Below are 14,431 nucleotides of genomic sequence, written 5' to 3' on the forward strand. Positions count from 1 at the left end.
CTCTACCCTGCTTTAGGGTGAGCCGGACTTAAGGGAAGAGTCAGGGTCCGGCCCAACCCGGGAACAAGCCAATACTACAGCACATTATGGAGGAATAAGTGGGACACAATTCTAGGCACGTGAATGATAACTATCTATAACCAACAATTAAGACAATCAAGAAATTTGTCAACACACCCTTGGAACATTCTAAGGCATTCCTTACCTAGGCAGTGTAAGAAATCCATTAAAGCCAGGCATCCTACGCCCCATCAACGAACGACCTTGATTGAAAGGTACCAACCCATAAACCCTATCCTTGGGCTATAATACCCAACGAAAGGATTTAGGGGTTACACTCAGTTACACACATCATATACACACAGAGCCACCTATATTTTAACTTCATCATCCAAAAGTAAGTTCTAACTCTCACGCTGGAGGCGCTGCGGGTCAAATCCCCTCTTCGGTGTTGTTTTGCAGATACCCCACGGCAGCTACACTGCAAGAGGGGTCCCGGCGCGGCGTCGAAAGGACTTGTCCGTGGACTGGAGTTATCATTAATTAATACTATGTTCATGTTAATTAATATGCAGTTGATATAAATAACTATGTAGTGTACATGGGAATAATATTATTCATATAACATAACTCCTTTAAAAATAGGCCTTTAAAAACTTAAGTAGTGCTTGCACATTTATGTCAATAGGTTTTTATATATTAATAAAAGCTATTCTTCCTACTTGTTTCATATTTTAAACACAACAAAAACCGACCTAAGCCAATATGTGGATTCTTATATTCTTCCGTTTACCTTTACAAGTGACTAAATTGAAAGACTGCTATTTTGCGGGGTTGTTTGAGCTATATATATATATGTACCATACAAAAAACTGTTTATCTAAAAATTAAAAATTCATAAACGAATTAAAGTTGAACATCCCAAGTACACCAAAGAGTTTTCTTGGGTGAAATTTTCTTGAATTTGGTACAAAATTTTTAAAGGTGAAGTTGAAAATTTCTAACTGGTTGTGATGATATTTTTATAAGAGTTCAATAACACTTTGCACTACTTTTGAATATTTAGTTTTCTTGATTAAATCTTAAACTTTTATACCCTCAACTTTAAATTTTATTTCATATCGCACAACTTTTAGTAATTTTATTAAAAATAACTGTTATATTAACATTACATGGATACAATTGAATATTATTTTGGTTTATATTATTAAAAAGTGCACCCTTGTATTTATAATATTGTGATAAATTATACCTGGATTTAACTTTAATTCAGTTTAAAAACTATATCAATTTTTACTATAATAAGGTAACAATTTTTTCACTTGAAAAAACAAGATATAAATATTTCCTATTAAATTTGAAGCGAAATTACAATTAGTCTTTATTCAAATTTATTTATTTAAATATTGTGCATATAACTTAAAATTATATATATATGATAATATAAAAAGAATCTATTTTAAAATTATTCTTTGATAAATCTTATAGTTTATAATTTTTTAATCTTATTTTAATATATATACATATATAATAATATAATTCTCCCTTAAAACTACAAGTTTCCTAATTTTTCATACTTTTTTAGTGTTAATAAATATATTATTTGATTCACGTTCTCATGTTTATTTTTAAAAATAAATTACATAAAAAATGATATTATATTTGTTGATATTTGGGTTTAAGATTTGGATCAATTTTTATCGAATTTGGTTTTGGTTTGGATCAGTTTTTATAGCATTAATCTTGGGTTTCAGTTTCAAAATTTTTAAAATAATACTCAACCCTACACAGTTTTCCCATTATATTTTTTTTCTAATTTAGTTTATAGTCTATATTTTTATAGTTTTAAAGATTTATGAAAATTTATTAAAACTATAAATTATAAAATTATATGGTGCATATCCTTAAAATTAAAAATATGGGGGTATATCGTTTTTATATAAACTTAAAAAAAATTCCACTCTTTTCATGTGAGTAAAGGTTGTTTTGGATGAAGATTATTGAAAGAGTCCAATATGAAGTGAAGTTCAAAGGTAAGGAAGGCTTTTTCAAAATTAAAGTTTAATATCAAACCAAAAAAACTGAATATTTGTAAGGAATGTAAAATGTAATATACTCCTTTAATAATCTATGCTATTATATTAAAAATGAAAAAATGAAAATTTGGTTGGTAGTTGGTGTCACTGTAATTATACAAATATTGAACTAAACACTCTCATAAATAGATTACTATTCAAGATATAATTATATAAATACAAATAAAATTGTATATGTCTAATGGTTTTGATTTAATAAAATAATATATAATATAATAAAATTATACTCTTGATCCAATCCTAAAAAAAATAAAAATTAATTACGTCCCATTCGTTGAATTAAAAAAAATATAAAGATAGACTAAAAATTTGAAAGCGAATTCGTTTGACAAATATAATGTCATCAAACTAAAAAAAATATACATATATCAATTCAGACTAAAACATAATAATATTCATTTCGGGCTAAAATGAAATTAAACAAAAACTAAATATAATTAGCTGAATTTGGTTTAAAATAAAATAAAGATTTTCTATCTCAAGATAAAATAATATAATAAATAATACCAATTTAGCTAAAAATTTTATCGAACCGGGCTACAACATTTGCAGGGTTGATATAATGTTATCGGAATAAAATAAAATATATATCTATTCGGCTTAAAAAAATAATATTGTACTAGAGCTAAAATAAAATTAAAATAAATTAAATAATTAGATGGTTGATATAACACGTCTAAGCTAAAATAAAATAATGTATATTATGATCTACGCTAAAACTAAAATTATTTCAAACTAAAATTAATTTTTATATTATTGATACGTGTTAAAATAAAATTAAATTATACTCTTTGTTATGTATAATATCCGCTTAACATTGGGGGATCGGATAACTGGATCCAATATAATAACCGAAAATATTAAAAGTTTGCTTGCATATTTGGGTCTAAAATGTTTGAATTTATATAATTACATTTTTTTTTTCAATTTCAAAAATATCCTAAAATATTTAATGAAATGAAAATATATATGATTTTTTTAGTTAGTATAATTGCGTCAAACTAAAATAAATTAATACATGCTATTCACGGGCCCTAAAAAAATTATACAATTGATTCATGATAAATCAAAATAAAACAGAAAATAACTCTACCATCTAAAATAAAATAATTTGTACTTTTATTCAGGTAACAAATTTTTTATTATTATTGATACATAACTTTTATCTATCCAGGATTAAACAAATTAAACCAAAATAAATTTGAATAATAGTTAGGTCTGTATATCAAAGTAAATATAATTCGTTTACTGATGTCAGCTAAAATTTATCTTTTAATTCAAACATAATTAATTTTTGTAAACACAACCCATGAATATCAACAAAACTAAATATGTAATGTGATTTTTTTTAAAAACTAAAATTTCACTCAATAATACACATGCATATTTAAATATTTATCAAATCATTATGAAAAATTTCTAATAAATAAATTTTAGAGTATAAATTTTTACTTAAAGTTCGTAAATTATATATATTTTTAGGGTAGTAATACTTACGTCAAAACTCTTGAGTTATTAAAAAATTTTAAAAAAAAAATTAAAATTCTAAACTTTAAACATGTGCTTTTCAACTTTGTATAACTTTTTTGGTCAATTTTTTTTTATACAATTATTTTTAACTTTCTTTTGTCGAAATTTTAACTTGCGTAAAAATGAAATACAAAATGTATTATGACATTTATAATTTAATATTAGTATGAATAAGTAATTTGAAATTTAAAAATTATTAATTATTGAAATAAATAATGATTGATGATGATGTTGACATGATATGGTCACACCTTGGAATCAAAATTTTGAGTTAAAATAAAGAAGAAAGTTGAAGTAACTCTAAGGGGTTGAAAACTTGGATTTAATTTCAAAAGACATGAATTGTCATTTCAAATTCTCATCTTTATCTAATATTTGAATGTCCTAGATTTCCAAAGACATGAATTGTCATTTCAAATTCTCATCTTTATACTTATTGCATTTCATTTGATGAGACTTGCTTTCTGTGAGATACTTCTAGCCATGGATACCACTGATTCTATTTCATCACTCTACAACTCCGTTTTGCTGCGGGGTGTAAGGAGCTGTGTATTGTCTCACAATCCCATTATCATCACAAAATTTTGTAAATGGTTGAGAACAGAACTCCCCCCTCGATCTATACGTAGTGTCTTAATTTTTTCACCAGATTCATTTTCCACAAGCTTCTTAAATTTCTTGAACTCGTCTATTGATTCATCCTTAGTGGACAGAAAAAGACCCACATTTTACGACTAAAATCATTAACCAAAAGCAAAAAATACCTCTTTCCAGCTGGTGTACATGGAGTGATTGGTCCGCAAATGTCCCCATGGATTAGCTCCAACACCTTCCCTGACTTGTAACTCGATTGAGTCGGAAACGGAGCCCTAGTTTGTTTTGCCATCAAACAGCCTCTACACACAGTTCTTGGATGTACCAGCTTTGGCAAACCCTTTAACATCTCTTTTCTGTTCATGAGACTTATTGCATCAAAGTTTACATGGCCCAGACGAGCGTGCCAAAGCCATGAATCTGTTTCAGGTTTTGTTAGCAGGCAGAATTTTCTTCGAGCATAATCTTGTATAAATGGTTGGCTGTCCTTTGCACCTTCATCAACAGCTTCCCACCATTGTCATATATCCACAGAAAATCATCTTGCAATACCACCTTATTTCCGTCTTCTGACATTTGACCAAGACTAAGAATGTTGTTACAAAGATTTGGAATGTAAAACACATCCTTAAACATTCTTATTTCCCCGTTTTTGCACTTAAATGCGATTGAACCTTTCCCTTTAATGCATATCGTTGATCCATCTCCAAACTTTACTTCTCCTGTCACACTTTCATCCAAAGTGAAAAATTTTGATATGTCTCCAGTCATGTGATTACTTGCGTCATTGTCTAGATACCATACATGAGATATCTTTTTCTCCCTTCCGGTCATCCCCAATTTTGGAACAACGCTTTCCTCGTTCAGCAACACCAGTGGGATCTTCTTCTCATCTAACTCGGAGAGCAACAATGCAGGCTCATCATCCTTGATTTGAACCAGGTTTGCCTCCATTTTTTGGTTTCTTTCTCTACGTGGTCGCCTGCATTCTGCAGCATAGTGACCCAGCAAATTACAATTATAACACCTCACGCCATCTTTATCAGGACCAGTACCTTGAAAACCACGTCCACCTCGTCCTCGAAAGCTTGATTGCCCATCAGAATTCTCCCTATTTGATCATTTTATCCATTCCTCCTGTGTGAGCAGGAGTTTGTTTTCGTTCTTCTCACGTCTAGACCACTCCTCCTCTGTTAATAGTAACTTATTCCCAGCAGTACTATTTTGGCTCCTTCCGGTGGTTAAATCTTGACCCTTCAGTCTCTATTCATGAGCTTGGAGAGATCCAATCGCCTCCTCAACTGTCATGCTTTCCAAATATCCAAATTGCTCTATTGTTGAAACTATTTGCAGGACTCTAGACGGAACAACTCGTAGCAGTTTCTTGACCACATATGACTCCTGCATCTCTTCTCCTAAAGCTCGTATGGTAGATACCAGTCCATTGAGCTTCATGTAGAACTCCTCAAGCTGGTCACTGTCCTCCATGTGCAGCGACTCGAATTCCGCCTTGAGTGTCTGAACCTTGGCCTTTTTTACACGTTCGGCTCCCTGACACATAACTTTGATGGCCTCCCAGCCCTCTTTTGCCGTGTTCTTTCCTGCGATTGACAATAAAATCTCCTCCGGTATGCCTTGGTAGATCATAGCCAAGGCAACCTTATCACTTTTACCCTCAATCGGTGTCTTTTCATCACTGGGTTCTACAGTAGTCCACACTCCTTGGGCCTGCATAAAAACCTTTATCTTCAATGCCCACGCCGTATAGTTTCCTTTAGCCAACATTGGGTAAGTTAGCCCCACAGACCCAACCTTGCCTTTCCCTGTATCCATCTTATAATAATTGCTCTGATACCAGATGATGAAACTAGATGGATATATCAACACATGCACACACACAGAGTAACACGTATAAAACTGGAAAGACAAAGTTTATTTTACTTAGGCTTGAGAGTTCTACTCTTCACTTACAGAATAAATAGTAACCAGAGATTTGAGGACTCCTATTCTAAAACAATTGCAACTACTTCCTACATTTGCTCGACTAACTCCACGATCCTAAAATATCTGAGGGATAACACTACGACTAATTCCTAGCTGTTTACATGGGTTAACAGCTTCTTTATTCAAATACAAAACATAAATCAAATTTAAATTATTTCTAACATGCAGTTCAACAGTGAAGATGCAAATGCTATTCTTAACACTCATATACCAAATATGTGCATTAAAGACAGGATTGTCTGGTCCCATTTTCACAATGGGCAATACACAGTAAAGTCGGGATATCAGGAGTCGCAAAAAAATCATATTGTGGTAACTGGACTACATTAATCTAGAGGATGGAGCAAGATATAGTCTCTCGAAATTCTTCACAAAATAAGTATCTTTTTGTGGAGAGTCTGTCGAAACAATCTTCATGTTAGGAATTTGCTCAGAGATAAAGGAATCATAATCCCACACTGTTCCCGGATGTGCACTGGGGACATTGAGCACCCATTACACTTGTCTTTTGAATGCAATTTTGCCAAGGAATGTTGGCAGAGTATAGGGTTGACTTTTGATATGAGGGAAGTAAAAAGTGCAGCTGGCTGGTTGCTTGAGAAGCTCAGTGCTGAATCAATTGAGAATTTTGTAATAATTGTAATAGTTTTATGGGTAGTTTGGTTCGCGAGAAACAAGAAATTTTTTAAAGATAGATTCATGACACAAGCTTTTATTATGGACTGAAGTAGAAAGCAAGTACAAGAATGGAGAGAAGCACATAAAAAGCACCAAGCATCTCCAAGACAGAACTCAACAGTCCTACAGCAGAATAGTAAATGGCAACCTCCCAGCCAGGGCTCGTTAAAGATAAATGTAGATGCTGCAGTGAAGGACGGTCAAGATTCGTTGCAGTTGGTATGGTAGAAATAGTCAGGGTCAGTTTTTAGCAGGAAGAAAAATGAGATTTGCAGGTAGCACGCATATAGTGGAGGAAGAAATGGTAGGGATCGTCGAAGCTCTTTCAAGGTTGGATTATCTTCCAGTGTCAACAGTAACCATTGAGAACGATTCACAACTATATGTCAAAGCAATAAGAGGAGAAAACACTAATTTGCTCAAGCTGGGTAACCTGGTGTTACAACAAATCTATGCTTAATAGTAGGGGATGAGTGTTGGTAGATTTTGTTAGAAAGCAAGCAAAAATAGGGTGGCACATGAGATTGCAAAATTCCATGTACGCTTAATTGCTTCTTGGATTTTAGGTCTCCTCCATCATTTTTGTTGGAGACAATATTGTCGCATAAATTGCTGATTTAATGTAGAACAACTTTTACTAAAGGGTTAATTACATAGTGCACCCCTTTGGTTTGGACCATTATCATTTTGGTACCAATAGTTTCAATAATTGCACTTCACACCCCAGAGAAGTTTGGGCGGTGCACTTTACACCTCTTCCGTCAATTTCCGCCGTTACCGTTAAATAGGCCAGGGGTAAAAAAGTAATTTGACAATGTTTAATTGCATTTTGACCCCTAAACTTCAACATATTTTTCATATTAACCCCTGAACATTTTTTTTAACGATTTCGACATTCAACTATAAAAATATCCATTTTAACCCTTTTATTAAAAAAATTATACTACTTTTAAAATTTATAATATTTGAAATATAATTGAATAAAAATAAAAAATAAAAAATACGAACAAATAAAGATTTTTATTATCGAATAAATACAATTTTTTATTATCGAAAAAATACGAAAAATATGATTTTTTTTTAAAATATTATCGTAAAAAATTAAAAAAAAATGAAACACAAAACTCATTTTTTATAATTTTCCATTGAGTGTGTCATTATAATTCCATTTTTAATGAGGCTAATCGTTTCATAAACGATAATTTTATAATTTAGCACTTTGATTTTTTACAAATTTTCAGAAAATATCATTTAAGGGGGTTATTATCAAAACAAATAAAAAATTTCAAATTAATTTCGAAAACAAAAAAAATTTAAATTTTCAAAAAATAAAAAATACTATCAAATTATTTTTTTTTTCAAATTATTTTTTTCGAAATTTCGAAAAAAAAAATTCAAAAAAAAAATTTCAAAAAAAATATTATCCAGTTAATTTTCAGAAAATAATTTTTTTAATAAAATGATTAAAATGTATATTTTTTATAGTTGAATATCGAAATTGTTAAAAAAAATATTCAAGGGTTAATATGAAAAATCTGTTATACTTTAGGGGTCAAAATATAATTAAACATCGTTAAATTACTTTTTTACCCCTGACCTATTTAACGGTAACGACGGAAATTGACAGAAGCGGTGCAAAGTGCAGCGTCCAAACTTGTCTGGGGTGCGAAATGCAATTATTCAAACTATTGGTACCAAAGTGACAATGGTCCAAATCAAAGGGGTGCACTATGCAATTAACCCTTTACTAAAAACAAATTATCGATGAGGTGATACCATATAAACAACCATTTTCGTCCGGTATTTGATGTTTGGTAAGACAACCTTTATGAAAAATAGTTGTTTGAATTATAAACAACATAATGTACAAAACTGTTGTCTCAAGTCACTATAAGTTAACATAGTAACAACGATTTTTAAGCGTTGTGTTAATGATTCAAAACAACAATGCACTTTAAAAACTGTTGTACGACACGATAAGGTGATACCACATAGACAACAGTTTGAAAAAGATAAATAACAGTTGTCTGTTGTGGAGCTCACACAAAAGTTTTGTTATTGGTATGATGTATTAATGGTATTGGTAATACTTAGTGATTATCAATCGATATGAAAAGTATTATATAATTGAGGGGGAAAAATATAAGATCTTGTTCGGGTGTTCCATCTAAATCTTAAGTTTTTAGAGTCATTGATTACTTAACAAGAACAAAGAAGAACAAAGATGATGAATTAGACCTGGGTGTTTGGAGGGAATACACGAACAATCTCCTCACATACTCTTAATGCCTCAGTTGTAACTTTGTAAAAATGGTCACGTACAACTAATAAAGTAGGACGAGAAATGTCCTTAACACAAAAGAAGATGAAAGGAGGATCATAAAATATACTTCTTCTGTCCCTCCCATTGGTTTACATTTTTCTTTTAGGTATGTCTCTTCCAATTATTTATATTATAAAAAATTTCAAAAATAATAAAGTTTTTATAATTTTTAAAATAACTACATCCATTACTTTTCTCCACTATACCCACTTTATACATATAATATTAATCGGTCCCACTATTTTACTCACTTTTTTAAATTTCCTCCACTACTTTATTATTTTTCTTAAACTCCGTGCCCAACCCAAATATAAATATTTAAAAGGGACGGAGTATGATCAAACACTATAGCTATGGCAAACACGTAACTACATTCGGGAGAGATGGAAGAAGTATGATCAAGCACAACAGTCTGGCAAATACGTCATAATAACCAGTTTCATTTATAAATAATTGATGAAGAGATATGATATTGACATGAGATTAGCTTAGATTTGGAAGAAGATTATGCATGTTCTATGTGACTGTGACATTATCACATCATTTTATTCAGTTGGGACAACCAGCTTTATATTTAGCATAAAAATATAAATTTACAAAAAAGCCATCATTTTTTAAGTTCGCTTACGATGCTCAAATTTTTAGGGCCAGTCCTAACTACATGTATAATATTGCAGATATAATCTTCATTCTATAAATGTAACTCTTACCATTAGAAATGGAAAAAAAAATGTAGCATAAATGATGACATGTTCCCTGAGATAAGATGATGTTAGCATGAGATCCGCCAGATCATTCTCTTAATAACTAAAGGCAATTTTCAAAAATTTATGGTCCTAACCTTGCCTTGTATAAAAAATAATGGCAGGCAATTATAGGAATTGGGTGTTAATTATTAACTAATTTTAATCCAACTACAGATAATTCATGAATTATAACCTAACTTGTGGGAAAATTATGGCACATAAGTTTGAAAACTTTTGGGGGAAGGACGTTACTTCTAGTATTTTATATTAATAATCAAACACTTAATATAAGATCCCGAAAAGGCTCGTCTAACAGTTATTTAATATAAGATATTCATGGGAAGGCACATGAGTTTGAGAATAAGATAGTTTACAATTTGAAATTGAATCCAAACATAATTTTTAAGTAATCATAAGCATAATAAGGAAAAGTTTAAATTTACCTCAATGTAAGGGTAGAACATGGTAAGAAAATTTGAAGCTAACATTAATCTTGTCAAGATAAGAGCCTCAAGCTTCAAATCTGACGTAGAGGACTTGTCCGGTAAAAGATAACACAAAAAATATCTAGCCAAGAAGATAGGGAGTCCCAAATATAACAAGCTAAGAAGTTGGATATTATAAAATTTGCAAGCTGAAGGTAGATTAGTAAAACGTGGAATAATACTTACAAACAAGGCATTTTGTATCTCTGGAAGGAGAATTTTAAAATTGGCTGCCACGCAGTCTGGCAAGACAACCGCAAGTTCTTTCAAAACTGAAAGTGCAGCGACCTGAAAATGGGCCAGAGAGAGAGGGGTACTAGATAGTAATAATAACAATATAAGTTTATTAAACATTGCTAGCTTCTAGCTTCTTGTACGTTTCTTAAAAATGCAGTCAGGGTATGCGCCTGAGCTACATATTGAGCGAGTTAAATATTGCAAAGAAAAATCCGATTAAAATTTACGTAGACAACATATTTGCCCATTCACTTGCGAAAAACTGGTGTCACAAAGTCGAAGTAAGCACATCAATATTAAATATTATTTTATTCGAGAGCAAGTGAACGATAAAATTGTGGAGTTGGTATATTGTAGGACGGAAGATAATTTAGTGGATATATTTACAAAGTTATTGAATCCGGAGATGTTTTACAAAATAAAAAATAAGCTCAGAATGTGAAGTCGAGTTTGAGGGGGACGACCGTTAGATTTTGAAACTTTTCTAGATTCATTTTTAATATAATTAATCGCTTGAATTAACATCAATGGAAAAAAATAAGAATCACATTAATAGTAATACAACTATGGGGTTGAAGGTGCATGCATGAACCACTTGGAGAAAATCAATGAGAAAGAATCAGTGCAGCTCTACAATTTCAGAACATAAGTGGAAATACAAAGTTGGAACATGGTTGTTAATTAATTATCCCATAAAAGTAGTGGTATGGAGCCTGCATGATAATCTGGTCATACTAGAAGATACAATTCTTGGTGATCAGATAGTCTATATTATAGGTGTAGTATTAGTTATGTTGAGATGTAAGGCATGATGTAAAGTGTAAGTTTTTAAGGCTATAAAAAAAGCACCCTCTAGTTAATAAAATGTATTGAGTAATATATCAAATGAGAAATAGCAGTGAGAATTGTAGAGAGCTGAAACTCCTTGAGCAAAAAAAAAAGGCCGTAGACTTGTGTGTACCAAAGAAATGTTGTTTTTTAAAAATATTTAGTAGGGCTGTTATATAAATATAAACAAAGTGTTTTAGTCCATTACGCTTCCAACAAGCCTAACCATTTTTAACACCATGACCCCTAAACTAGTGTATTAAATGTTTTAATTGTTACCTCTCTTATGAGTGCTTGATTATCCTATAATCGAGAAGACAGAAACCCCATCAACAACTTTACAGAAAAAGTGATAAGTTAATGAAGAAGAAAATTATCACTAGGAATAACAATTTAGGTTGTTAGTTCATGCTCTTAAATTTAAGCTATCCACTGCTATACTATACTATTATAAGCAAAACATAGGATAATTTGGTTGGTTAGTTAACACGTTCCAAAAAAAATTATTAACACTTTCCATAAAAATAAAAATATACATATAATTAATTTAGAAACACGTTAATTCCGTATAATTAAAGGTAAAATTACATATCCTACATAACTACCAACACTTCACACTCCCATCACTCCCATCATAGCCAAAACTCTACTAATGCAAGTCTTAGCACAAACCCTCCATATATTTCGCAGGTTATTAATTAATATATAATAATTCAATTATTACATATCCTACATAACTACCAACACTTACACACTCCCATCATAGATAAAACTCTACTAATACAAATCTTAGCAGAAACCCTCCATATATTTGGCATGTTATTAATTAATATATAATAATTGAATTAAGTTACTATTATCAACCTCTTCACTATATTTCTTATATTTACTTTGTGGGAGATATGTCTACATAGTTGTTGTTCATAAAAAAAATAAGGAGTACACTTGCTAAATAAGTGGGGATATATAAATTGTACAACTATACCAATTAAAGGGAAAATGAAAAAGAAATTCAAATTGAGTAAACTCATCTTGAGAATATATATGCCTTCTATAAGATTATAACAACTATAAAAATTATTAAATGAAGTTTTTACCACGAAAAAATTAAAGATTTTAAGAAAATAAAAAGGTTTGTTATTAAATTTTTGAATCTCTTAAGATAGAATAAAACAAATTAATTTTCAATCACAAAGAACACAAAAGGCCATTATAGTTGAAAGATAAATAAATTGAAATAAAAAAAATTAAATATATAAAAAATAAACCATTTAACCCTTGATTAGGTAGCCCGTGCATAACAGGGGTTACAGGCTAGTAATAATTATTTCATATATAAACGAAATATACATTGCTCTAGGACTGGTACTTGGGATTTGGAGTTCTAACCCTAGCTGAACGTCGCAGCTCTCCTGGACCATTTGCCGAGTTGGAAGAATTCCTAACACACCTCTGCTCTTTGACTGCCACATTTTCTTCCACCATATCATTTTTATTTGATCTCTTTTTCTGAGGCCTTCCTGGTGGTGTAATCTTCAGTACTTGAGGAGTAGCACCGTAACCCTTAACTAGTGTATCAAGTGTTTTAATTGTTGCATCTCTCAATGCTTGATTATCCTATATTGAACAAGATACAAACCACATCAACAACTTCATTGAAAAAACATAAATAAAGAAAAGAGAAATTTGTACTATCCCATTGATCCAAAATATAGGGAATTTGACATTTTCACACATATCAATATGTTTTGAATGTATATTTTTTTTTCTTTTGCTAAATTAATATGTTTTTAAATTTTAATTCAGAAAAAAAGATGAAAAATGTGAAATCTAACTATATTTTCAAATCTGCTAAAGATAAGTGAAAAAAGTCAAATGCCTGACAATGGGCCAGAGAGAGGGGTACTAGATAGTAATAATAACAATATAAGTTTAGTAGACATTGCTAGCTTCTAGCTTCTTGTACCTTTCTTAAAAATCCAGTCAGATCTGCGATAACATGCTCTAGGACACAGGATAGGTCTAGGTGCATTGGAGAAGCAGCAATCAGTGAGAAGACCTGGAAAATAAACCAGATATTTAAAAATTAAACTGAAGAGAAACAACATGAGATATAAACATATATATTTAGTTATGCATGTTACGACTAAAATTTAAATTATGCACCTTTACAGCTGCAAGTCGAGTTATCTCATTTCCCATCCGATTTGCAAGAATAGTCAGGCAGGCAGGTAATTCTGCTCCAAGATTATCACCAAATGTACAAACAACAAGACCTATGCTGGAAATAGCACATTCTTTGACCTCCTGAAAAAAGACACGGTAAAAAAAATTGCACAATGACCTTCTACAAAGGTACGGCTAGAGAATTAACTAACCTGATACTGATCTTGATTCACTAAACATTCCATGATTGCATTATAGATTGGATAAATACATGGCTTGTAATCAAAATTGTACCCCTGAACAGAGAACGAGTTCCTTACATTTTAGAATTTGCACCATAATATCACACATAACTACGAACAAGGTGAGGAATTGGACCTGGGTCTTTGGACGGACAACACGAACAATCTCATCACTTACTCTTAATGCTTCAGCGGTAACTTTGTAATAACTGTCACGGACAGCTAATAAAATAGGACGAGAAATATCCTGTAACAGAAAAGAAGATGAAAGGAGGAAGGGAAAATATCTGACCAAGCACAACAGCTAGGACAAACACGTCACTGCAGTAACGTGTTTCTTTTATGTATAATTGATGAAGAGATATGATCTTGACATTAGATTAGCTTAGCTTTAGAAGATGATTATGCATGCATGTTCTATGTAACTGTGACATTATCACATCATTTTATTTAGTGTGGACAACCAGCTTTATAATTACAATAAAAATATAAATTTACTTAA

The 14,431-nt window shown here is 31.1% G+C and overlaps 1 protein-coding gene and 1 long non-coding RNA gene across 2 annotated transcripts; both read right to left on the reverse strand.

The window, feature by feature from the left end:
* Window positions 1-5,483: 5,483 nt before the first annotated feature.
* LOC141666258 (uncharacterized) lies at window positions 5,484-6,053 on the reverse strand. Its single transcript, XM_074472253.1, has one exon. The coding sequence runs from the start codon at window positions 6,051-6,053 to the stop codon at window positions 5,484-5,486; it is 570 nt and encodes a 189-aa protein (XP_074328354.1).
* Window positions 6,054-13,692: 7,639 nt separating this feature from the next.
* LOC141666499 (uncharacterized) lies at window positions 13,693-14,114 on the reverse strand. Its single transcript, XR_012552261.1, has 3 exons — window positions 14,066-14,114; window positions 13,900-13,983; window positions 13,693-13,828 (listed from the first exon to the last, which is right to left on the reverse strand). It is a non-coding gene; the product is annotated as an uncharacterized LOC141666499 (long non-coding RNA).
* Window positions 14,115-14,431: the final 317 nt, after the last annotated feature.

Source organism: Apium graveolens, chromosome 6 (assembly GCF_009905375.1).
Source record: "Apium graveolens cultivar Ventura chromosome 6, ASM990537v1, whole genome shotgun sequence".
NCBI lineage: Eukaryota > Viridiplantae > Streptophyta > Magnoliopsida > Apiales > Apiaceae > Apium > Apium graveolens.

What these genes read in the sequence shown, in the direction of transcription:
- LOC141666258 (XM_074472253.1), bottom strand. Translation starts at nt 6,053, where the DNA reads ATGGATACAGGGAAAGGCAAGGTTGGGTCTGTGGGGCTAACTTACCCA.